Source organism: Lithobates pipiens, unplaced genomic scaffold (assembly GCF_037356315.1).
Source record: "Lithobates pipiens isolate NorthernLeopardFrog02 unplaced genomic scaffold, aLitPip1_a1.2 Scaffold_17, whole genome shotgun sequence".
Taxonomy (NCBI): domain Eukaryota; kingdom Metazoa; phylum Chordata; class Amphibia; order Anura; family Ranidae; genus Lithobates; species Lithobates pipiens.
The window spans coordinates 4,502,155-4,529,387 of NW_027507755.1; the positions used below are offsets into that span (position 1 = coordinate 4,502,155).

At 42.7% G+C, this 27,233-nt stretch overlaps 1 protein-coding gene across 3 annotated transcripts in view; it reads right to left on the reverse strand.

Moving 5' to 3' along the window:
• The window catches only part of AMOTL1 (angiomotin like 1), a 210,507-nt gene that overhangs the window by 165,866 nt on the left and 17,408 nt on the right, over positions 1 to 27,233 (reverse strand). For all 3 annotated transcript variants that reach the window (XM_077484950.1, XM_077484952.1, XM_077484949.1), the window contains one exon: positions 15,601 to 15,711. In XM_077484950.1, coding sequence (XP_077341076.1) covers positions 15,601 to 15,679 — 79 coding nt within the window. In that variant the 5' untranslated portion in view covers positions 15,680 to 15,711. The remainder of the gene's footprint in view (positions 1 to 15,600; positions 15,712 to 27,233) is intronic.

The following is a 27,233-nucleotide window of genomic DNA, read 5'->3' on the forward strand; positions in this document are numbered from 1 at the left end:
AGTTGGAGCATACACATGGTCGGATGTTGTCTCAAAACAGCTAATTTGCATGTTTCTTGTCAAAAAGTCAGATCGTGTGTACAAGCCTTAAGACTTGATGCACATGGACACTTCAGGCTATATATGATGTGAATTTTGGGGTATTTCTACACCCACGATACACAACCACTACATACAGCTGACCATAGTAAGGAATGGCTGTATGTGGATGTACCTAGGTTTAGACTGCTACTTGCATAAACCTATACATGGAAAAAGCCACGCACAGGTTTCCGCACAAAATATTTATGCCCAGTACGAATGCAAGAAGTGTAAACCCAAATACAGCTGGCTGCAATGCATGGTTGCATTGAATACAGCCATTCATTATTATACGTTTGGCTGTACTCAGCAGCCGTGTGTCTAGGGTGTGGAAATACACCTGCAATTTACAATACACGGCCTCAATAAGCCCCATGTGCATGACAATCATTTTTCTATTGCAGGAAAGTACCGTTAGGATGTTTACAGTATTACTGGGTCACTTTAAAAATAAAAAATAAATAAAAATAGTACATTTAAATGTACATTCTTTATATGCGGCTGCTGTGCAGTTTTCATTCCGGAGCTGTCTGCCCACACTTGTCAGGAAAAGATGAGTGTTAGAGATATTTGCACTTTCTGTTACTTTTCTCTCTGGTTACCAGGCAACAGCTGCACCAGAATAATCTGCCAATAACACAACATTCCTTTATTATATTCAATTATTTAAACATGAAAGAGTAGTCTCTTGAAAAATACACTGATCTGTCTGTATGTATGTGGGCTTGGAAAGACTGTGACAAATTGAGCAGGAACAAGGGAAACAAAAGAACTATAATGTTAGTAAAAACTCCTGAGCTGATCACGTGCATTAAAAATCAAATATACGACAACTGTTCCATCAGGGTATCAGTACCTGACCGAGGGAGAGGGTTGCTCTATTATAAGCAGAAACAAATCAATTGTGTAATGTTTGTTGTCAAAACTATTTTCACGCACTGTCCACGTGTAGATTTATTTATTTCCCGTATTTATATACACAGCTTGCTGTATAAGATGCCATGATGACTTTCATAAAAGTGGACCCGTACTCAAGTGTTAAAGCGTAAATCTGGGCTAAACTAATATTGACTAAATACAAGAGGTATGTGTGTTCTAACTTTACTATTTTACTCTTGGTGTGCTTTGTATATTTTTTTCCATATCTGTACAGTAATCCATGATAAAATAACTTGCAATAAAGACCAGTCACTGCCGCTTTCTCTCCTTATGTAGGGTGACTGGTCTTGTATCCGCCCCTTCCTGTAGTTTCCTGAAACATCCTACAGTGAGAGGTCCTACTGGAGGACCCACCTACACCTCTGCTCTATTAACCCCCCTGGCGGTATTCCGGAGTCTGGCTCAGGGTGGAGATTTTATCCCAAAAGCGGTAACCCCGAGCCAGACTCGGGACCGTATCGCTGAATGCAGGGAGAGTTTACTTACCTAATCCCCTGGATCCAGCGATGTCCCCCCCCCCGCTGTATGAGCGAGCCGTGCTCCGCTCGATCTATCACAGAGCTGATCTCCGTTCCCTGCGAATGTTGCGATGCAAGGGGATGGAGAACGGCACCAAATTCAAAAAGTGAAACACACAGTATAATGTAATCTTACAGATTACATTGCTGTATGTAATAATTTCACATCCCCTTTGTCCCTAGTGCTCTGTCCAGTGTCCTGTATGCAGTTTTATATTATAAAAACTGTTCTTTATGCCTGGAAACTGGAGATTGTCCATAGCAACCAAAACTGTCCCTTTACATCAAAAATGATTTTAGACCAGCTAGAAAACAGCGATAATAAATTAGAATCACTCGCAGAATTGAGGGATAGCGATTTGTGGGGAGATCCGTCATCAAATATTGAAAAGTAATGACAGCGACAATTCTGCAACTGAGCAAATTTCTGTGTTTTTGATTTGATTACATTATTGAATAATTTTTATTATTGTTATATTATTATTTGGTATAATTATTTATAGTTATTTATTATATTATAATTCATGATTTCATTTTTCAAACTATTAGGCCTCTTTCACACGGGGCGGATCAGTAATGATCCGCCCCGTGAAGATCCACTCGCTCAGCAGGGATCGCTCCGTTGTCCCCGCTGAGCCGGCTGCGGACAGGGCGGTCTCCGCACACTGTGCAGGGACCGCCCTGTCAGATCGCCGCTCTCCTCTATGGGGATCGGACGAGCACGGACCGTGTGTCCGTGTTCATCCGATCCGCTCTGCAGACGGATAGAAAAATAGGATTTTCCTCCGTCTGGACTGTTCACTCCGAATCGGACTGTTGCGGAGGCGGACGAAATCGGGTCCGCCTCCGCGGGATGAATGTATGTCCGTATTTCATCCGCAAACGGATGGATGAAATACGGACATACCATCCGCATGTGTGAAAGGGGCTTTATACCCGGGATGTCTGCTAGACTCTGGTTTGGACAAATTTAAGTGAGTTATTCCTAAGAATTACAGGACTACAATATAAAAGGCCAAATTTTCATGCAAAATAATTGCACCGCTTTCAGCACCTAAAATCTGAAATAATCGTACCGCCAGGGAGGTTAAGAGGCTAAAAACAGCACAAGGATGATGTCACCACATTTGTTGTGCACGGGGTTCAGCTTTAAGGCAAAGTTACCTTAACCACTTCAATACCGTGCACTTTAACCTCCTTCCTGCCCAGGCTAACTTTTAGCTTTCAGCGCTGTCACACTTTGAATGACAATTGCGCGGTCATGCAAAACCCCAAACTAAATTATATAATTTTGTTCACAAAACTAGCGCTTTCTTTTGGTGGTATTTAACCACCGCTGTTTTTTTTTTCACTAAATAAACTAAAAAAGACAGACATTTTAAAAAAAATAAAACATGTTTTTCTTGGTTTCTGTTATAACATTTTGCAAATAAATAATTTGTTCTTCATAAATTTAGGCCAAAATGCATTCTGCTATATTTGGTGAAAATAACCCAAATCAGTGTATATTATTTATTCTGTAGGAAAGTTATAGAGTTCACAAACTATGATATACAGTGGCGGTTATTTACGAAAGGCAACTCCACTTTGCGCTGCAAGTGCACTTGGAAGTGCAGTTCCTCTAAATCTGAGGGGTAGATCTGAAATAACTGGAAGCTCTGCTGATTTTATCATCCAATCATGTGCAAGCTAAAATGCTGTTTTTTATTTTGCTTGCTTACCTCCAAGTGAACTTTCAGTGCAAAGTGGATTTTCCTTTAGTAAATAACCCCCCTGTATCTCACAAAAGTGAGTACACTCCTCACATTTTTGTAAATATTTTATATCTTTTCATGTGAGAACACTGAAGAAATTACACTTTGCTACAATGTTAAGTAGTAAGTGTGCAGCTTGTATAACAGTGTAAATTTGCTGTCCCCTCAAAATAACTTAGCACACCGTTATGCCCCGTACACACGAGCGGACTTTTCGACATCCAAACTCCGACGGACTGAGTCCGTCAGACTATCCGATCGTGTGTGGGCTGCAACGGACTTTAGCTTCGCAAAAGTCTGACGGACTTTAGAAATGAAGCATGCTTCAAATTTTCCCGACGGAACTCCGCCGGACCCGGTCCCCTTCGAAAAATTCGCTCGTGTGTGTGCTACTCCGACGGACTAAAACCGACGCTAGGGCAGCTATTGGCTACTGTCTATGAACTTCCTACGTCGAATCCAGTCGTACGTCATCACGTTCGACTCCGTCGGAGTTTGGTGTGATGGTGTGTGGTCAAGTCCGTTCGGTCGAAAAGTCCGCCAGAACTCCGTCGAAACTCCGGCGGAACTCCTTTGGAGGTCTGTCAGACTTAATCCCTCTCGTGTGTACGGGGCATTAGTGTCTAAACTGCTGGCAACAAAAGTTGAGTACACCCCTAAGTGAAAATGTCCAAATTGGGCCCAAAGTGTCAATATTTTCCAGCACTGCCTTAACCCTCTTGGGCATGGAGTTCTACAGAGCTTCACAGGTTGCCACTGGAGTCCTCTTCCACTCCTCCATGATGACATCACAGAGCTGGTGGATGTTAGAGACCTTGCGCTCCTCAACCTTCCATTTGAGGATGCCCAGCAGATGCTCAATTGGGTTTAGGTCTGGAGACATGCTTGGCCAGTCAATCCCCTTTACCCTCAGCTTATTTAGCCAGGCAGTGGTCGTCTTGGAGGTGTGTTTGGGGTCGTTATCATGTTGGAATACTGCCCTGCAGCCCAGTTTCCAAAGAGGGGGGATCATGCTCAGCTTCAGTATGTTATAGTACATGTTGGCATTCATGGTTCCCTCAATGAACTGTAGCTCTCCAGTGCTGGCAGCACTCATGTAGCCCCAGACCATGACACATCCCACCACCATGCTTGACTGTAGGCAAGATACACTTGTGTTTGTACTCCTCACCTGGTTGCCGCCACACAAGCACTTAACAGCATCTGAACCAAATAAGTTTATCTTGGTCTCATCAGATCACAGGACATGGTTCCAGTAATCCTTTGTCTGCTTGTCTTCAGCAAACTGTTTGCAAGTTTTCTTGTGCATCATCTTTAGAACTGGCTTCCTTCTGATACACCAGCCACACAGACCAATTTAATGCAGTGTTCGGCATATGGTCTGAGCACTGACAGGCTGACCCCCACCCCTTCAACCTCTGCAGCAATGCTGGCAGTACTCATACATCTATTTCCCAAAGAAAACCTCTGGATATGATGTTGAGCACGTGCACTCAACTTCTTTGGTCCACCATGGCGAGACCTGTTCTGAGTGGAACCTGTCCTGTTAAACCACTGTATGGTCTTAGCCACCATGCTGCATCTTAGTTTTAGGGTCTTGGAAATCTTCTTATAGTCTAGGCCAGCAATGGTGAACCTTCGCACCCCAGATGCTTTGGAACTACATTTCCCATGATGCTCAACTTCACTGCAGAGTGCATGAGCATCATGGGAAATGTAGTTCCAAAACACCTGGGGTGCCAGGGTTCGCCATCACTGGCCTAGGCCATCTTTATGTAGAGAAACCATTATTTTTTTCAGATACTCAGAGTTCTTTGTCAAGAGGTGCCATGTTGAACTTCCAGTGATCAGTATGAGAGCGATAACACCAAATTTAACATACCTGCTTCCCATTCATACCTGAGACCTTGTAACACTAACAAGTCACATGACACCAGGGAGGGAAAATGGCTAATTGGGCCCAATTTTGGATATTTTTACTTAGGAATGTACTCACTTTTGTTGCCTGCGGTTTAGAAACTGTTTGTTGAGTTATTTTGAGGGGAAAGCAGTTACACTGTTCTACAAGCTGTACACTCACTACTTTACATTGTAGTAAAGTGTTATTTCTTCAATGTTGTCACATGAAAATATATAATAAAATATTTACAAAAATGTGAGGGGTGTACTCACTTTTGTGAGATACTGTATATATCTGAAAAATGATTATTCCTAATAATCTAATTTCTTTAGGTTCTACAATGCCAGGAAAAAATAGCCCTTTTTGTAAAGTAGATAGTCCAATGTATTTAGTAAGAGACAAGGTAGGTTTTTGGAAGTTGTACTTTTTTGTAAAAATTTTTTGGAAAATGAAGATATAAAAAAAATAATTAAATAAATATACACATATTATATTCAATTTTTTTTTTAACATACTGTCTGTCACCAGTGAAGTACAGTATCATCATATAACTGGTGTGGCGGTGACCAGGGACACTGACTGGTGACAGCCCATCTTCTTAGATGGTAAAGCTGCCTATTTCTCTTGGCAAAAAGCCTCCAGTTCCTGTAAATTATTGGGCTATCTTGCATGAACTGCATGTTTGGGATGTCCCCAGAGTGGCTCAATGATATTGAGGTCAGGAGACTGAGATGGTCACTCCAGAACCTTCACGTTATTCTGCTATAGCCAATGACAGGTTCTTCATTGGCCTTGTGTTTTGGACCACTGTCATGTTAGAATATCCAAGTATGTCCCATGCGCAGCTTCCTGGCCGATGAATGCAAATGTTCTTCCAGTATTTTTTTGACATGCGTTCATCTTGCCAACAATTTTTACCAAATTTCCTGTGCCTTTGTAGCTCACACATCCCCAAAACATCAGCCATCCACCTCCATACCTTTCATCATAGGCCTTGTTGACTCCTCTCCAAATGTAGCGTTTATGGTTGGGGCCAGAAAGCTACATTTTGGTCTCATCACTCCAAATGACTTTGTGCCAGAAGGTTTGAGGCTTGTCTCTGTGCTGTTTGGCATATTGTAAGCGGGATACTTTGTGGCATTTGTGTAGCAATGGCTTTCTTCTGGCGACTCGACCATGCAGCCCATCTTTCTTTCTAAGTGCTTCCTTATTTTGCATCTTGAAACAGCCACACCACATGTTTTAAGAGATTCCTCTATTTTACCTGAAGTTATTTGTGGGTTTTTCTTTGCATCCCGAACAATTTTCCTGGCAGTTTTGGCTGAAATTTTAGTTGGTCTAGCTGACCGTTGTTTGGTTTCAACAGAAGCCCTAATTTTCCACTTCTTGATTAGAGTTTCAACACTGCTGATTGGAATGAGAGTCATTTGGGTAGTTTGTTGCCATTATGATTTAAAAAGAGTAAACACAGTTGACTGATAACAAATGGCTTCAGCCAAACACTAACCATGAGTAAAAAAATGTTTTTGTGTTATCATTCATATTCTCAGAAAAATGCCCAAGAAATCAAAAATTCGGCCAGGGTATGTAAACTTATGAGCACAACTGTAATGTTACCCTAGTAACATTGTACTACTCTGGGGAAGTGATAAGGATTTTATTTTTATTTTTTTACATTGCTATAAGCAAGCATTTTACTGATGGAAACTCATTCATTCAGTTTGTTTTGTTGTGATTAGCTGTGATTGACCAAAGCTAATCACATGGTACAGATGGGCTGTGATTGGCCCTGTCTATACCATGTGATCACATTGACCAATCACAGCTATCAACACAGGAAATGAAAGGAAGAAAGCCATCCATTGTTTATACCTGACATGTAACCTAATATGATTGTTCACAGTGGTCACATGGTACTGGCACTGAGCTAGTACACTGAATAGTCACCGGCGTTTTTTGTGAAGTCGCATTATAACGTTCACTCAGAACTTTAAAGCTACCACCCGGTCTATAGCAGAATGACGCATGGGTGGTAGGTATGGATTTTTAAAGAATACATTGTAGTTGCATTGGTTCAGCTTGGGCCAATATAACAATGTATATACCATGCCTGTGGGATGCTTCCAGAAGCTAGAAATCATTGAAGTAGACACTACTACTCCTGTGATCTCCAGTAGCTTTTGGGTCCTGTGCCAAGTGGCTGTCCTACTGCATTCTGGAGGTCAGTCGCTCAGCGTGGGCGCTATTCAGCAACTGCATTGCATTTTCTCAATGACAGCAAAGTGTTCCCTGACTGGACAAGATGGAAAGGCATGACCGCAACACCACACTCTCCACTTCACCCAAACAGAGATTGATTTTTATCAATGAATAGAAAGTAACATTGAGTAAAATACACTTTTCCGTTGACAAAAGGCTGTTCTAGATTCTTTTTGGTGTTGCCTATGTGTGTGAAGGCCTAGGTACTAGGTCATGGTACTGTATCTTCTTATAGAGAAGGCCAGTCAGTCTGTTCATTGCTTTCGTAACAACACTTCATGCACAATTCTTCTTTTTATGTGGCTAACACTAAAGGAAACCTGGAGCAGTATTTTCTCCAGGAGCATTTAAGCCCCTCTATTATTATTATATCAATCACAGCAAGACGGTTAACATAGTGTTAGGTTAACCTTTGATAATAGTTACTTTAGATGCAGAGATGAGCAAATCAATACCAGTGTAGGAAATAGCTGTCACCAACTGCTAATGCATAACACAGATCAGTCAAAGCCCAAGGAAGCTAGTTTGGGTGCGAAAGAGTGTTATTAGCCACACTAAGATTTTTGAGAATAAAGCCCCATACACACTATCAGATTTTCTGCTGATTTTTTCCTTCAGATTTACCAAAACCATATAATATGAGGTCAAACCTTAGTAGGTTCAATTCGTATGCAATCAGGCAGGCCCTTGCACTACATGGTTTTGGTAAATCTGAAGACAAAAATCAGCAAAAAATTTGATAGTGTGTATGGGGCTTAAAGTGGTTGTAAACGCTTACAACCAACTTTGACCTACAGGTAAGCCTAGATTAAGCCTTACCTGTAGGTCCAAGAAATATCTCCTAAACCTACAGGGTTTAGGAGATATTTGCCGAAAGACAGGCACCGTTGTCTACGGCACGCGCAGGCGCACGCCGCCGTCAACGGCGATATGCCGCGCGTGGCGGCTTCCGTGCGCATGCGCGGGAGTGACGTCATTGTGGCTTCGCCGAATGACAGCGGCGGAGCAGTGAGACCCACCGAGAAGATGGATGTGCCGGACTACAGGGGACAGCGGTGACTTCGCTGGCTCCTGTGTCAGGTAAGTGACACATAATGGACTACTATGCGATGCATAGTAGTCCATTATGCTTTACCTTTGCAGGGAATGAAAGAGGAAGTAAACTCATCAGGGTTTACTTCCTCTTTAAGGCTTAATTGTGCTACTGCTATAGTTATCCTTTTATACAGGAAGCAACTGCCTTCACAGAGGTTCCCTTAAACCATGGGGGACTGGAAGATGCTGGTTTACACAGAGACACTGGGGGGTTTATTTACTAAAGGCAAATCCACTTTGCACTGCAAGTGCACTTGGAAGTAAAGTCACTGTAGATCCGAGGGGGATATGCAAGGAAAATAAAAAAAAAAACACCATTTTAGCTTGCACATGATTGGATGATAAAATCAGCAGAGCTTCCCCTCATTTCAGATCTACCCCTTATATTTAGAGCGACTGTACCTCCAAGTGCACCTTCAGTGCAAAGTGGATTTACCTTTCGGAAATAACCCCCTGGGGTTGATTTACTGAACCTGGAGAGTGCAAAATCTGGTACAGCTGTGCATGGTAGCCAATCAGCTTCTTACCTCAGCTTGTTCAGTTCAGCTTTGACATTATAGCCTGGAAGCTGATTGGTTTTCTATGCAGAGCTGCATCAGATTTAGCATTCTCCAGTTTTAGTAAATCAACCCCTATGTGTAATGACAGCCTTGTAAGTAAAAGGCCTGTTTTGTGGAGCTGAACACAAGCTATCTAGGAGAGAGGGGTATGAAATGTGTAATCAGTGCTAGATAAACTAGATTTTTATTGAATTGGTTTTTCATTTTAAAATCTCTGTGCTGTTATTATTTTGAATGCTATTATAAGTCACACAGTATATGCAAAGATTTCTCTATTCATGCCAAACAGTGTGGTTGCAGGAATCTCCCCTGCTGGCTGTTGCATTCAGATGAAAACAGTGCCTGTGGCTAGCTGAATGCCCAGACTGAGATTTTTCAACTGAAGTTTTTGAAGTTGGGTAGCTCCTCAAATATGAGGTCACAGGCTCCCCCATACCCAGAAGAACAAGTTTTTTCTGTCTTGTACACATATGAGGCCTCAATGAATTGGATCTTCTTCCATGAGGCTGCATAAATGTGTACATATGTTTATGCTGGGAACTTTCTGCATAGAGCGCTCCCAGCACAGACACTGGGCTCTCACTAAGGCCCCTTTCACACTGAGGCGTTTTTCAGGTGCTACAGCACTAAAAATAGTGCCTGTAAAAATCTGGCCCCTTTCACCCCAGTGTAAAAGCCGGAGGGCACACTGGAGCGGTGCGCTAGCAGGACGATGAAAAAAGTCCTGCTAGCTGCATCTTTGGAGCGGTGAAGGAGCGGTGTGTTCACCGCTCCTACCCATTGAAATCAATGGGGCAGCGTGGCTATACCGCCGGCAAAGCGCTTTGCGTTGCTTTTATCCCTTTTTCGGCCGCTAGAGGGGGTTAAAACCGCTCCCCGTAGCAGCCTCATACCGCCGGTAAAGAGGCGCTAAAAACTGCAGACGCTGCTCCCGCCCCAGTGTGAAAGGGGCCTAATGCCGCGTACACACGAGCGGACTTTTCAACATCAAAGGTCAGACGGAACAATTCCGGCAGACTATTCGATCGTGTGTGGGCTGCAGCGGACTTTTGATTTGCAAAAGTCTGACAGACTTTAGAAATGGAACATGTTTCAAATTTTTTGACAGAACTCTGTCGGACCCAGTTCCTACCAAGAAATCCGCTTGTGTGTGTGCTAGTCTGACGAACTAAAACCGACGCTAGGGCAGCTATTGGCTACTGGCTATGAACTTCCTTATTCTAGTCCAGTCGTACGTCATCACGTTCGAATCCGTCGGACTTTGGTGTGATTGTGTGTGGCCAAGTCCGTTCATTCGCAAAGTCCGTCAGAACTCTGTCAGAACTCAGTCGAAAGTCTGTCGGACCTAAGTCTGGTCGTGTGTACGTGGCATCAGAGCTCTGGGAGTTGTACTAACAATCAGGAACTGGGAAGCCCAGTTCCCAATCATCTGATTGCTGTGATAGCCTTTGAATGGCTATTGTAGTGATTAATCAATGTGCAGCCTGCACCGTGTTTTTTTTCTCTTCTGAATGGAGAGAAAGATACCATTATGTGGTGCCACCATATATATATATAACACAAATTAAAATAAAAACAGAAAGTGCTTAATGCATACCAATGTGACAACAAAATTGCAAAAAAAATAAAAAATAAAAATTATATATATATATGTATGTGCATACACCATATGATTGTCCCATGAGGACTGAGGAAACCTCTGATCCAGGGAAACAGCTGAGAAACCCATAGTGGTTCATATGCGTGATTTGACTTGTAAAAGCTAGTCACACGCTCCAAGGTAAGCTCATTACCATAAGGGGTTTCTGGATTTCACCTATGCATGATTCAGAATCATGGCTGGATGTAGAAGCATGTTGTTCATTTGATCACTGGAGATCACATCATTTTGCATCTATCTCACCACCATCAGTACTTTGTTTCTCATCACAGCCTAACACAGGCTGCTACAAAAGACTGTTTAACCACTTCAGCCCCGGACCAATTGTCAGCCTAAGAGCCAGAGGTCTTTTTACAATTTCGCACTGCACTGCTTTAACTGGTAATTGCGCGGTTGTACCCAAACGAAATTTGCGTTCTTTTCTTCTCACAAATAGAGCTTTCTTTTGATGGTATTTGATTGCCTCTGCGATTTTTATTTTTTGCGATATAAATTGAAAAAGACCGAAAATTTCGAGAAAAAAATGATATTTTCTACTTTTTGTTATAAGAAAAATCGAATAAACTCAATTTTAGTCATACATTTAGGGCAAAATGTATTCAGCCACATGTCTTTCGTTAAAAAAAATGTCAATAAGTGTATATTTATTGGTTTGCGCAAAAGTTATAGCGTCTACAAACTAATTAATTTATGACTGCCTATCTCATTTCTTGAGGTGCTAAAATGGCAGGGCAGTACAACCCCCCCCAAATGACCCAATTTTGGAAAGTAGACACCCCAAGGAAATTGCTGAGGGGCATGTTGAGCCCATTGAATATTTTTTTTTTGTCCCAAGTGATTGAATAATGACACAAAAAAAAAAAAAGTTTACAAAAAGTTGTCACTAATTGATATATTGCTCACACATGCCATAGTTATATGTGGAATTGCACCCCAAATTATATTCTGCTGCTTCTCCTGAGTACGGGGATACCACATATGTGGGACTTTTTGGGAGTCTAGCCGCGCACGGGACCCCGAAAACCAATCACTGCCTTCAGGATTTCTAAGGGTGCAAATTTTTGATTTCACTCCTCACTACCTATCACAGTTTCGAAGGCCATAAAATGCCAAAATAGCACAAAACTCCCCCAAATGACCCCATTTTGGAAAGTAGACACCCCAAGCTATTTACTGAGAGGCATGTTGAGTCCATAAAATATTTTATATTTTGCCACAAGTTGCAGAAATATTAAACGTTTTTTTTTTTTTGCACAAAGTTATCACTAAATGATATATTGCTCACACATGCTATGGGCATAAGTGAAATTACACCCCAAAATAAATTCTGCTGTTTCTCCCGAGTACGGGGATACCACATGTGGGGGACTTTTTGGGAGCCTAGCCAAGTACGGGACCCCGAAACCAAGCACTGCCTTCAGGATTTAAAAATAAAACGCTACCAAAAAAAACTGTTAGCGATCGCAGGGATCAGGCCTGACTCTGCGAACGCTGCAGTTATGTGTTTAGTGTTTTGTAAGTGACAGTGATCGATCGATACTGCACTTGGGTGAGCTGGGCGGAGGGGAAAAACGCAGGTGCCAGCAGGTATCTGGGCTGATCCCGCTAACAATGCGTTTTTTTGGAACCCTAAACTGCTGGGGACGCTAGTATAGATCTGATCAGATCAGATATTGATCTGTTCAGATACTATACCACTAAGGGAGGTGTATGCTTTATTGGGTAATAAACGGTGGGTGCCCTGATGCTATAAAAAGCAAACTAACTAACCAGAGTCACCCGTAACACTTATACGGTGATCACTGGTGAAAGGGTTAACTAGGGGCAATCAGGGGGTTAAAATTTTTATTAGGTAGTATATGGGGGTCCCTGGCGCTATATAAAAACCTGACGGGGAACCTAAATAACTAACCAGCATCACCAGTGGCACTTATACGGTGATCACTGGTGAAAGGGTTAACTAGGGGCAATCAGGGGGTTAAAACCATTATTGGGTAGTATATCAGGGTACCTAGCGCTATAAAAACCTGGCGGTGAACCTAAAAAAATAACTAGCTACCTAGCGGCACCAGTGACACTAATGCAGCGATCAGAAAAACGGTCGCTTAGTGACACTGGCAAAAGGGGGTGAAAGGGTTAACTCCGGGGGCAACCAGGGGGTTAAACCTTTATTGGGGGGTGGGGGTAGGGGGCTACCCTGGACCTAACACTAACTGCCCTGACAGTTTTTACTGTCACAACTGACACTAAATGCAGTGATCAATAAATAAATGATCACTGCAATCAGTGACACTGTGACTGGGGGGGGGGGGGGGGGGGGCGGGTGATCGGGGGGCAATTTGTGTGCCTACGTGTCAGTGTAGTGTTTGGTGCACTTACTTTCTCTGTTCTCCTTGCAGTCTGGTCAAAAAGACCGCCCCGAGGAGAATGACATCACTTCCTCCCTGCCTGTGTTTACTATACACAGCGGGGGAAGCTTCTCATTCGCCAGGAGCGATCGAGAGGGGATGGCCAGAAACCAACGCCCATCCCCTCATCCCAGATCGCTCCTGAAACGAAACGGACCGCCGCATCCAGCGGGAGGGGGTCCGATCGGACCCCCCACCCGCTGGAAGGCAAGCACGTACATGTACGTGCTTGTGCCTGTCAGTGCCATTCTGCCGACGTACATTGCCATGTGGCGGTCCTTAAGTGGTTAATGTTTATCATATAGAGACAATCATATGGTGTATGCACTTGCACTTCTATATATATATATATATTTTTTTTTTTACTTTTTGCAATTTTGTTGTCACATTAGTATGCATTAAGCATTTTCTGTTTTTATTTTAATTTGTGTTATATGTATATGGTGGCATCACGTAATGGTTAGGTTTATATATTTTAATCAAATTTATTGAGTGTGGTTCTGGCATTATTTGCACTTGTGCGCTTTTTTTTTCCAGTTGTGTGTTTACATTTGTGTGCACATTATTTGCTTGCCACAGATTGCACCTGCATTTTATACCAGCTGTGTGTTTTATTATTTATGCACTTTATTACTCACCTGTGCATCTATAATTATAGATCAAGGCAGGGATTATTAGGTACAGGACCTATCTAGCGCAGCTTATGTTATTTTTATTTTATTATGCATGTATGTATGAGACGTGTTTAACGTTTGCAGCTTGATAGTGATATGTAGTTAGGACGGAGCTTTTTAAGTCTCGCAGGATTTTTTTTTTTTGCTGAAACAAAATGCATACCATTGTTTTTGGGCTGTAGTACGGGTACAAACAACAACAAATATACACATAGGTGATATTGTTGCAATAGGCAGGAGCTGGAGAATTTATTTTGGGTTACTCTTTGGCGGTAGGTTATGGTAATAGTAAGAAATATACTGTTAAATTTACAAAAATAATTTACTTACTATTTTGGCCCAGTTTTCCTTTGATACAAAAAAAAAAAATCAGGAGATATCCATTACCCATTTTCCACTAAATGAAAGCCCAATTTATAATGGAAACAAATAAAAAAATAGCAATGTAATATCTGCCTGGATACACTAAGTAGTTGCGATGATATGTACAGTTTAACTAACATACAGTATGTCAAATTTGCAAAACTGAATTTAGGCATTGGGAATTGTTTTACCATCCGTCACGAAGGGGTTAAGCATGTTTTGGCACATCCTGCTCTACATGTAGACATCCTGAGGTAAAAAAATGTCAAACGTTTTCTGTTTGTGTTTTTAGTGGGGAGGGGTACGTCTTGCATTTTGAATGGCATTAATTGCATTAAAACTACTTAGAAAGTGCACTAAACCCAATAAATTATTGCTCATTTTAAATCACTAGTATAAAATTTGATATGGCCAGCAAGACAATTTAAATATAAATGTTCCAACGTGTCCAAATGATTTATGTATTTGTGCTGATGGTGACAATAAGTTATGCTGAGAACTATCAGGGTACCCAAGAGGGACAACCTTTCTGCCCCCACCCCCATCCCCTGTATTATTTAACACTTACATGCTTTGCTTAATGCTGTGACTGTCATAGTACAGTCTGCTGACACAGCACTACCTGCTGGAAAAATCCTCCTCTCACTTCTTAATCTTAGCTGGCAGTAACACATATTCCACCCTGCTTTGTGTTATGGTGCTGCTGAGATGCAGTACACCTCTTGTACAGTGTGCATACACTTTAAAATTGTTTTAGCGTTCTGCTTTGTGTCAAGTTGCAACTTGGGAACTGAAAAATTCCCATTAATATCCCCTCTGACAACTATTTGTGGTGCCTCTTGGTTGAATAAAGGCAATAGCCTCACCCTGTCACACATAAAACTGGTGATGAGCCATCCAGGACTAGGCCAGAGGTCACTTAACCCCTCAACTGCAGGTCTCTTTAAATACACAATACCGTGTCTGCTATACATGTAACATTTATTGTCTTTTTAACATTTCAGATAGGTCCAGAGGTTTAGTAAAGGAGTGTGTTTTGCCTAAGGCGTTACACAGCGGGGGTCCGGTGCATGCTGGTTCACCGATTCAGGTCCAATTTCAGCCCAAATTTTGGTCTAAATTCGCACCTGAAAGGGACCAAAAATGCACTGGACCTGCTGCGGAGATATGTGAACTGGCTCCATAGAGAGCCAGTCAAAATCTTCTGCTATTGCGAATTGAATGAAGAGATTCTGCATCCAATTCGCAATGGTGTGAACCCAGCCTCAAGGTTTTGCCACTAAAAGGTAACACAATTACACAACGTTGGGAGTTATACTTTGATACAGAGATACCCATATTAATAATTCCTAAGAAAAATGGTTTAGACTTCTCCCGAGTATAGCACACCTCTTCTTGAGCCGACATGGTGGACCATTCCTATATGAGGTATTCTGCCCATCTCATCTTGGAGCCATCTTTCTTCCATTTTCTCACAGCAGTCCAGTCACCGTAACAGACCTTGAATAAGAATCATAGGGACTAGTCAAAAAAAAGCATACATTTAATTTGGAATCGAAAAAAATTATAGATGCACCACATTTCTTAACACATTTCATTTAACCTCCCTGGCGGTATGATTCATTCTGGTTTTAGGTGCTGAAAGCGGTACAATTATTTTGCATGGAAATTTGGCGTTTTATTTTGTAGTCCTGTAAGTCTTAGGAATAACTCTCTTAAATCTGTTCAAACCAGAGTCTAGCAGACATCCCGGGTATGATAAAGTTTATAATATAATAAAGAATAATAAAAATTAATCAATAATGTAATCAAATCCTAAAACACTGAAAAAGGGACACTTTTTGGTTGCTATGGACAATCTCCAAATTTCAGGCAGAAAAAACAGTATTTATAATATAAAAGTGCATGCAGGGCACTGCACAGACCACTAGGGACAAAGGGGGTGTGTATTTTTTTTAATACAGTACTGTAATCTGTAAGATTACAGTACTGGGTGTGTTTTGTGTCTTTTTTTACTTTTTTGAATTTGGCGCCGTTCTCCGCTCCCGTGCACCGCAACGTCACAGGGAACGGAGCTCAGCGGCATTCGGCACTGTGTGAATCGAGCGGAGGGCAGCTCGATCACACAGCGTGGAGGACATCGCTGGATCCAGGGGACAAGGTAAGTAACTCTCCCTGTGTCCTCCCTGCATCCAGCGATGCGATCCCAAGTCTGACTCGGGGTTACCGCTCGTGGTGCTGAAATCCCAACCCGAGCCAGACTCTGGATTACCGTTAGGGAGGTTAAAGCAGATGTAAACCAAGGACTAATGGCAAAATATAGGTGAAGAGGAGGCATTGTACACGGCAAACAGGGTTTTCTTTTTTGGTATAAACAGTTAAAAATACCTTCTTTTTTTTTTTTTTTTTTTTTTGAGATTTTGATTGGTCACATCACTCCTTCCTTCTCGTTTCTGTTGAAAAGGGTTGCAACCAAGCCATGTGTGTGCATGCCAGCCAGAAGCCAAAAAGCAGGAGCCATTTTTTAGGTGTAATGGCGGCGATCTGCGATTTTTATCGGGACTGCAACATTATGGCGGACACTTCGGACATTGTTGACACTATTTTGGGACCATTGTCATTTATACAGTGATCAGTGCTATAAAAATGCATTGATTACTGTGTAAATGACACTGGCAGTGAAGGGGCTAACACTAGGGGACAGTGAAGGGCATAGGTGTGTCCTAGGGAGTGATTCTAACTGTGGGGGGAGGGGCTTCAACACACAGGACAGTGGTCACTGCTCCTGATGACAGAGAACTGTGATATCTGTCCTGTCACTAGGCAGAACAGGGAAATGCTTTGTTTACAAAAGCATCTCCCGTTCTTCCTCTATGTGACACAATTGAGGGCACCCAGCGGACATCGAGTCCACGGGACCCGCAGTCACGGAGACCGCAGCTGGGCGGCACCCGCTACACCGCTCCTTAGAAGAGACGTACCTGTATGCCCTTTTGCCTGCCAGCACCATTCTGCAGATGTAGATCGGCCAGCGCTGGTCAGCAAGTGGTTAAGTAAACATTGTTTTATTAAAGTGGTTGTAAACACTTACACATGCCCAATGAGGTGACTGGCCTCAGGTGATACGCAGAGATTAAGCAAATCCATAAATTGTACCTGTTTATCTGCAGTCTTCTCTACATCTTAATTTATAAAGCTTCTCTGAGCTGTTAGAAACAAAGGGGGCAAAGAGCTGAAATTACACTCTGCATAGCACATTGAGAAGAGCTCTGAGAGCTGATTGGAGGGAAGGGACACACCCCGCTCCACACAGCAAACAGGAACAGAGCCTAGGTTATCAATCAGCTGGAGCTCCCTCCTCTGTCACCTTTTTTTGACTTGGTGTCAGGAAAACTTGTCAGAAGTGACTCATGCAGATAACAGAGGAACAGGGCAAAAGACAGAAGTGACGCTTATGGGTTGATTTACTAAAAGCAAATCCACTTTGCACTACAAGTGCACTTGGAAGTGCAGTCGCTGTAGCTCTAAGGAGGACATGCAAGGAAAATAAAAAAACAGAATATTTGCTTGTACAATGATTGGATGATAACATCAGCAGAGTTTCCCCTCATTTCAGATCTAAAGCGACTGCACTTCCAAGTGCACTTGCAGTTAATAACCTTTAGTAAATAACCCCAACCCCGTGCACTTAATTACAAGTACATACTATAGAGGGATACGCTTTGTTCCACTTTCTATCTGAGGCTTACAGCCACTTTAACCACTTATAGACCGGACCATTTTGCTGGTCAAAGACCAGACCACTTTTTGCGATTCGGCACTGCATCGCTTTAACTGACAATTGCGCGGTCATGCGACGTGGCTCCCAAACAAAATTGCCGTCCTTTTTTCCCACAAATAGAGCTTTCTTTTGGTGGTATTTGATCACCTCTGCGGTTTTTATTTTTTGCGCTATAAACAAAAATAGAGCGACAATTTGGAAAAAAAACACATTATTTTTTACTTTTTGTTATAATAAATATCCCCCAAAAATATATATATAAAAAAAAAAAATTTTCCCTCAGTTTAGGCCGATTCTTCTACATATTTTTGGTAAAAAAAAAATCGCAATAAGTGATTATTGATTGGTTTGCGCAAAAGTTATAGCGTTTAAAAAATAGGGATAGTTTTAGGCATTTTTATTAATTTTTTTATTATTTTCTTTTTACTAGTAATGGCGGCGATCAGCGATTTTTATTGTGACTGCGACATTATGGCGGACACCTCGGACATTTTTTACACATTTTTGGGACCATTGTCATTTATACAGTAATCACTGCTATATAAATGCAGTGATTCCTGTGTAAATGACACTGGCAGTGAAGGGGTTAAGCAGTGGGTGGCAGTGCAGGGGTTAAGTGTTCCTACGGGTGTGTTACTAACTGTGGGGGGGCTGGGCTTTCATTTAGTGAACACTGATCTCTGCTCCAATCACATGAAGCAGAGATCGGCGTCACTAGTTGCTAGGCAGAATGGAGAAATGCTGTTTACACGGCATTTCCTCCATTCAGCCGTCCCGTGAGACGATCGCGGGTATGCCTGCGGCGATCGAGTCCGCGGGACCTGCGACCGGACTCACGGTGGTCCCGACCGGCACGTGAGCGTGCAGCCGCTCTCGCGATAGCAGGGCGGCATTGAAGATTGGACGTACCTGTACACCAATATGCCTGCCCGTGCCATTCTGCAGACGTACATCGGCGTGCGCTGGTCGGGAACCGGTTAAAGTGGACTTTCAGTATTTTTTTTTCATCTTTACAGCTATTAAATCTTCTGCCCTTGTTGTTTTAACTTTGGATAGTAATTTTTTTTTTTCTGCCTGTACAGCGGTCTGTGCATTAGATAAAGTGGACGCATGCGTCCGACCATGGGAGCTCGCGATCGCAGTGAAGAGAGGCAGGATGGGGATCTGCCTATGTAAACAAGGTGGATCCCTGTTCTGACAGGGGAGGAGAGAGCTGGAACAGCGATCTCTCCATCTACTACCAGTGAGCCCAGCCCCCTGACACTTAGAAAGCACCTCCCTAGGGAACACCTAACCCTTTGATCACCACTAGTGTTAACCCCTTCCCTGCCAGTGCCATTTATACAGTGATCAGTGCATTTTTTTTTATAACTACAACTGATGACTGATGTAAGGGGACACTTCAAATCTCACAGTCTGCAAAGAAAGTGTTATAAAATATTTAGGAGTAAATGGTTGGTTTGGTTAGGCTGCACTGACATTGTAAAGTTTACATTATAGTGACTAGGATTGCATATTATGCCCTGTACACACGGTTGGACATTCCGATGACAAAATCCTTCGTATTTTGGTCCAAACTTGTCTTGCATACACACGGTTGTCGGAAAATCCGATCGTTGTGACGTAGAAAGCGTACGATGGGACTATAAAGAGGGCAGTAGCCAATAGCTTTTGTCTTGTAATTTATTCTGAGCATGCGTGGCACTTTGTCCGTCGGAATTGTCTACACACAATCGGAATTTAAACTATCGCATTTTGTTGTCGGAAAATTTTAGATCCTGCTCTCAAACTTTGTGTGTCGGAAATTCCGATGGAAAAAGTCTGATGGAGCCCACACACGATCGGATTTTCCCACAACAAGATCCGATCACACATTTTCCATGTCAACCAATGTTTTAGGTGCAGTGACCCATGCATAATTTCCGGTAGAGATTTATTGAAGCTATGCTTGCCCAAGTCAAAAAGAGAAACACTAAAAGTTCAAATCTTTGTTCACACATGAATTTTGGAGTAGAATCTACAAAACAAAGAAGAATGTGTATGCTCTTGTCCTCCTGGGTGGTGTTCTTCCTTCAGGTTATAGTACTGCAGCTAATCACTTCTGTGTAATTACTTAGGAAGTGACTCAACCTAAGTGACCTCATTTGTAGAAGGTCAAAAAGCCAACTACTTTGAGGTCATGTTCGCACCAACAATAGACTCCTTTTATTGTCATAGGAAAAAATAGAAAGGAAGTGTTGTATTTACTACAGGGCACAAATGATCCTGTGCCAGGACAGAATAAGAGGAGGAGCAAGACTAACTTTGGAATATCTAATTTTATTTTGGGTAAAAGCTGGTTAGCTATAGCAAAGCCTAGCAGCAGGGTGCAGGGTAAGAGAGGCAGGTCTTTCTAGGGAATGCGTAAAGGGAGCACAAGGCTCTCTGTAGCTCCAAATGCCAACTAATTTGCAGTAATGTCTGCATGACCTCATATGCCACATAGTAATCATTTATCTTTTAAAGTGGTTTTAAACCTCTGATATGAAAAATGAGCAAAGCATGTCCCTCTTTGGTGTGTACTTACCTCAATCCAAAGCACCTAGTTTGCCTTCTCTCAGATCTCTCCCCACTCTGTTATCTGCATGAGTCACTTCTGACAGTCTAATTCAGTGATTCTTAATCAGGGTTGCGTGGGTTCCTCCAGAGGTTGCTAGGGGTTCCTTCAGCATTGAGCAATTTCTGCCTCTCAGATAATTTCCCACTCACGCCATTGATCTTTTGAGCTATCTGTAAGGAGGTAATTCTTCCCAATGACCACAAGTGTAAGGACCATCACACTAATGTATCATGAGTTGTAGATTTCAAATTTTTAGAAGGGGTTCCCCAAGACCAGAGAACTATTTCAAGGGTTCCTCTGTGTTGAAAAGGTTAAGAAAGGCTGGTCTAATTTGACACCAAGCAATCTTGAGAGATGGCCCACCCCCACCCCCAGCATACAGAGGGTGACTTACAGTCTCTGTTATGCATGCTTCCCAATGAAACTGTGTAGGAGAGGGTGTGACTTTCCCCTCCACTCAGCTCTGTTCTCTATACCCGCTTGTTGCCCACCCCACAGCAGATTTACTGCTACAGGGCGTTCACGCTGTGCAGAATCACGTACATATATGTTATTCTGCACCTCCAGGTTTAGGGCGTGAGTGCACGCCGCTGGGGGCTTGTTGCCGCTATGATTTTACATAGATCAGCAGGTCCCACGGCCCAAATTTCCACGGGCACTGCTGATCGTTCGTTACACTAACAGAATGGCAGTCTGCCAATGTAAACAAGGCAAACTGTCATTCTGTCAGTATAGAAAACCTGGATTCTGTGTTTCTGTAAGGCGTGAACCCAGCCTCAAGCAGAAACACAGATCAATGCCTTCCAGTAGTAAAATCACCTCCCAACTACATTGTAACATTACCTAGGCACACATTTAACCCTTTGATTGTCCCTGATGTTAACCCCCTTCCCTGCCAGTGTTATTAGTACAGTCACAGTGCATATTTTTAGCACTGATCACTGTAATAATGTCACTGGTCCTCAATTTTTTTTTCAAAAGTATCAATTAGGTGTCCAATTTGTCCGCCACAATATCGCAGTCCCGCTATAAGTCGCTGATTGCCATTACTAGTAAAGAAAATATAAATAATATCCCATAGTTTGTAGATGCAAAAATGTTTGTGCAAACCAATCAATATTTACGTTTATTGGGATTTTTTTTTAAACAAAAATCTGTAGCAGAATACATATTGGCCTAAATTTATGAAAAAATTTTGATTTTTTTAAATTCTTTTATTGAATGTGTTTTAGAGCAGAAAGTAAAAAATATTGTTTTTTTTTTTTCAAAATTGTTGGTCATTCTTTGTTTCTGGCGCAAAAAAATTAAAACTGCAGGGGTGATCAAATACCACTAAAAGAAAGCTCTATTTGTGAGGAAAAAATACATAAATTTGTTAGGGTATAACGTCGCACAACTGTGCAATTGTCAGTAAAAGTAACGTAGTGCCATATCGTGAAAAATGGCCTGGACAGGAAGGGGGGTAAACTGACCCACCCTTTGCCTTCTGGAAGCTGCAAAAAAAGCCTTTTTCCTGTGTGCGTTAGAAGGCTGTAAAACCTGGAGTGGTTGTAGCCAACGTGGTATATTTTTACATGTATGGCGGGAATTTCCTGCAATTCAGGTGTTTTCCGGAAGGCTGTTAAGGATCAGATTGCAGATATCCTAGATATAGACATCCCATTCTCCCCAGTCCATTTCCTCCTCCATGTGCCTACTATTCCACTCAATCAATACAAAAAAATGCACTTTACCGCACCTCTTAAATGCTGGCAAACAATTAATACCTATATACTAGTGAACTCAGGTTCCTGGCTGTGAGGAATGGACCAAGAAGGTTAACGAGATCATGGAGGAGAAGGAATGGATATCTACTTGTAAAGGTACACTGGAACGCTTCCGTACAATATAGGCCACCTGGCGAGAACATACCACAGCTGCGGACTTCATCCCATCTAGGTTAGATGTTGCACTGTTGAAGCTAGCAGACCCTAGCCTTGCACAGCTTACCGGATTTCCGATAGTCTTTTGTACCTTAGTGCAGTAGCAGATGTCGGTGTGAGTGGTCTCGTGGAATTAAAGTTACACAGGGGGGTTGATTTATTAGAGGCAAATCCACTTTGCACTACAATTGCACTTTGAAGTGCAGTCACTGTAGATCTGAGGGGTAGATCTGAAATGAGGGGAAGCTCTGCTGATTTAATCATCCAATCATGTACAAACAAAAATGCTGTTTTTTTATTTTCCTTGCATGTCCCCCTCGGATCTACAGTGACTGCACTTCCAAGTGCACTTGCAGTGCAAAGTGGATTTGCCTTTCGTAAATAACCCCCAATGTGTTCAACTTCCCCTTTTTTCCCACCTCCATTTTTTTCATCTTACCCCCCCCCACTTTTTTCCCATCTCCTTTCTCTTTCTCATGCCTATATTATTCATGTTACACCTGGAGAATGTTAAGTGCTTGGGTGCTTCAATTAAATGCATGATATAGAACCAAATGATGTCATTCTGGCGGTCCCGGGCACCAGACCAATGGGCTGCACTGTTGGTGCCAGGGCAACCCCCCCCCCCCCCCCGCCTGTGTTGGCTTGCGTTGTGCGGCCCATTGCTGGTCTTCCAGGTCTTGTTATGGTGAGTACGGCCCCCACTTTCTACCGGGTTAGCCTCCAGTCCATGCAGACACCCAGGATACTGCTGTCCCCTTAATGGGGTTCTGCGTTGTTACTGGGTATGTAGGCTTTGATCATTTTTTCTTATGGAATGTCTGTTTTATTTCCCTCTTGATATGCCTTCTGGAAGATGGCTACCATATGTTTTGTATTGTGTTTAGCTACTTAAAGAGGAAGTAAACCCCTTCAAACCACTTTGACCTACAGGTAAGCCTAGATTAAGGCTTACCTGTAGGTCCAAGCAATATCTCCTAAACCTATATGGTTTAGGAGATATTTGCCCGAAAATGGGCACCGCTGTCTACGGCGCATGCGCCGTAGACAGCGGCGCGCAGGCGCACTAAATGCGGCAAGTCCAAGAATGGATTTGCCTAATTTGTCGACTCCCGTGCGCATGCGCGGGAGTGACGTCATCGCGGCTTCGCCGAATGGCAGCGGCGGAGCTGCGAGACGCGACTCCCGTGCGCATGCGCGGGAGTGACGTCATCGCGGCTTCGCCGCTGTCATTGGTCGGAGCTGCGAGACGCCACCAGCAAGATGGATGCGGTGGACTACAGGGATCAGCGGCGACTTCGCTGGCTCCTGTGTCAGGTAAGTGACACATAATGAGCTACTATGCGATGCATAGTAGTCCATTATGCTTTACCTTTGCAGGGAAAAAAAGAGGAAGTAAACTCATCAGGGTTTACTTCCTCTTTAAAGACTAATGGTTGCCGTTTTTGTTTTATGTGCTTAAACTTTAAATAAAGATTATATAAAAGAAAAAAAGAGAAGGCTGTAGAAAAGAAAGGGCTGCCTATAAACAGGCACAACCTTGTTTCATCTCTGTGTATCGCCTGAGGCCAGTCACTTCAGTGAGTACATGTATAAGTTTACAACCACTATGAAAGGTAATTCCACTTTCTTGGGGAACAGAATAGCAGATAAAAAAAATAGCATATACAGTACTATTGTTACTGGAGCCATATTGTAACTGAATGTGATTTAAAAATGACCTTTACTTGTCAGTCTGCAGTGCTGTAGGTTTCTGTAAAATTCAATGCAATATGGCAACCTGGAGGCGGTCTGTACAAAGTTGGTGTAAATTAAGTCTGCACTAAGATACAAGTCAGATTTTAGGCATCCTGTTTGGTTTTGAACCAGACACATTGTTGGTTTCTCAGAGCTGTGTACAGTCAAGCCTAATTTGTATGAGACCTCCCAATTTGTTTAACAATAATAATTACTCCATAATTTCATACAAGTTGCCTGGTAATAAGCCTAGACTTATGACATCATGCACATCTTGCCCTCTGTCTCTCGTTAGTTTGCCAGAAAGGGAGGGGGTGAGTCATAAGAGGGCCAATGAGAGCTGTGGGTGCCTCTGTGTAAATTCAGGAAGTGAACAGGCAGCAGCTTCACCTGCCCACATTTAAAATGGATGCAGCCAGTCTCAGGGGTGGGAGATTTCTGCAGCATCTTAGGAAAGTACAGAATCACAGTATATATGAATTAATATGCAAAGTGGTTGAAGGGAAGCTTCTGAATGGCAAAGATATTTTTATCAGTAGACTGCAGTTCCTCTCTAATGTGTGAACAGAAGACCATATTTGGGCTTTGAAAATCTTAGAAACAGATGCTTGATGCTGAAAAGTCTGTGAATTACTAACTGATCTAGTGGAGTGCACAAAGGGGGGAAACTTGCCCTTGAGGTCCTAAGCTTGAATAATGAGCTATTAAATTCATCTAGCGATAGTGGAACAGGAAGTTTGCTGTCCCCTATGGGGACTTTGGCAAATGCATAGAGAGATGCACTGTCAAATAGGAGCTGTAGCTGAGAGATAACTCAAACACCTTACACCACATCCAGCTGATATAACAATACTATGATCCCACAGGGTCACTTTGAAATGTACAGGTGGAACAATGTGTGCAACACTCTGTATGAAGGCTTTTACTAGGGAGTGAGAGGCAAGTGGTCTCTGAAAAAGAGCTGTTAAGGTGAGAGATTTGATCCTTGATGGTACTGAAGGCCAAATGCTGATTTAGACCAGAATGGAAAAAAAATAGGATTCATCCAATGGAGAAGTTCCTGGTTTCCCACCAAGAGAAATATGCTTTCCAAGTGCAAGCCAATTTCTTAGCTTTCAAGTGTGTACGGATTACCAAATCTGATAGGCCCGTGTTTCCCAAGACTTGGGCTTCAACAGCCAAACAGTTAAAGCCAGCAACTGAGAAGCAAACCAGATCCGGACAATCTGGGAGGGATCACGGAGAGTCTGCCAGGAGCCTCATAAGGTTTAAGTTCTATATTCTCCTGCAACAAAGGCCTTAAAAACCTCAGGGTGAAGAGACCCTTCTTCAGAGTCCAGATGTTGGCAACTAAGGAAGTTTGCCTGCCAGTTTTCCACACCTGGAATGTGCGATGAGTTGCAACGGTCTAGAGTGAAATTATGCATGTGGAAGTGTCCTTAAGGAGAACAAAATTGGGCCCAAGAAACGTATGCAAAGATGGAGGGTCAGAAGATTCCTGGGCTGCAGAGACCGAACATGCAAGTGGACAGCCTGCAGTTTGTCCAGGGGAAGAAAAAAACTTTGAACAGAACCAGGTCTAAGATCAAACTCAGATATTCCAAGCAATGAGACAACTCCAGTGCCAATTTCTGGAGATTTATGATCCCCCCGAATCATTGTAAGATCTGCACGGTCTGTTGAACATTGGCTAAAAGAGACCGAGTTGACTGTTTCCTCAGAAGATGGTCATCCAAATATCCCTTTGGAATGCCTCAGAGCGAAGCAGAATGAGAACAGGGTCTAGCACCTTGGTGAAAACCCAATGTGCAGTGGACAGGTCAAAAGGAAACGCAACACACTGGTAATGTTGTGGTACCACAACAAAATGTAGGTAGCATTGATGTGGCTAGAAGAAGGGGACATGCAAGTAAGTATCCTTGAAGTCCACAGAAGCCAGAAGGCCTCCCAGATGGAGGGAAGCAATGATGGAATAGGCAGATTACATAATGTTGTACCTGGGGGAAGCTGTAGAGAACCTTTTCGATCTAATATGGTGTGGATGACCCATGTTTTACTTTACAGACGATTTAACTGGCTTGGATAGAAATCTGCTAACCTATCCTTTTCTGGGTAATGGTTATGACCCCATGAGAGAGGAGCTGTGATAGAGCAGTGTCAAGGTCTTACAATTTTTGCAAGAATGTTGACAAAAAGAAGCGTGTTGGAGCCAGAGAGTGAAACTCCAGTTTGTAGCTCCAGGATACCATATTCTGGAGCCAAACCTCTGAAATGTCCTGGGATCAGATATGGCTGCAAAGGCTGCTACTCTGACAAGTGGGGTGCCTCCATGCTCTTTGGACCTGTAGGTCTTAGAGAAATTAAACAAATTCATATTAGACATAGGAGTGGGGGTTTCCCAGATAAAGAGTTTGACTAATTTTGTGCCAAAAAAGTCTCCCCCGTGACTTTCCTATTGAAGTTGTCCAAGGATTCATGCTCCCTCTCTAAGGGCATACACAAGAGGCATTTCTTGCACTGATGCTCAGCAGACCAACATTTTTGTCAAAGGGTCCGTTGCCTATGCACCTAAAGGAGGCCAATTCTGTAAATCTGGTTTATAACATCTGCTAGCTCTTCAGCACAATGGATTAGGTCCAAAAGCATGAGCTCCAGTTGTTTTTGGACAGAAGGACCCATTTGGATATATCTCATATCCCAGGACCCTTAGGATAGACAGTCAAGGTCTGGAAGATGCACATTGTTGCAATGGCAGATTGTAGGGCAGAAACTGTAAAGGGGTATTACGACCTTAGGAGGGGCTTGTATCTTTTTATCCACCAGATCTTTAAACACGAGAATGTCCTTTAACAGGGTTAGTAAAAGACTTGTTAAGACAGGAAATGGATGGATCCACAACAGGGACAGACTACTTCTTTGGGAACTCTTCCTCCCTAGGGCATTGTTAGGCAAAAATATTTGAGAGGAGCAAAGACCTTTTCCA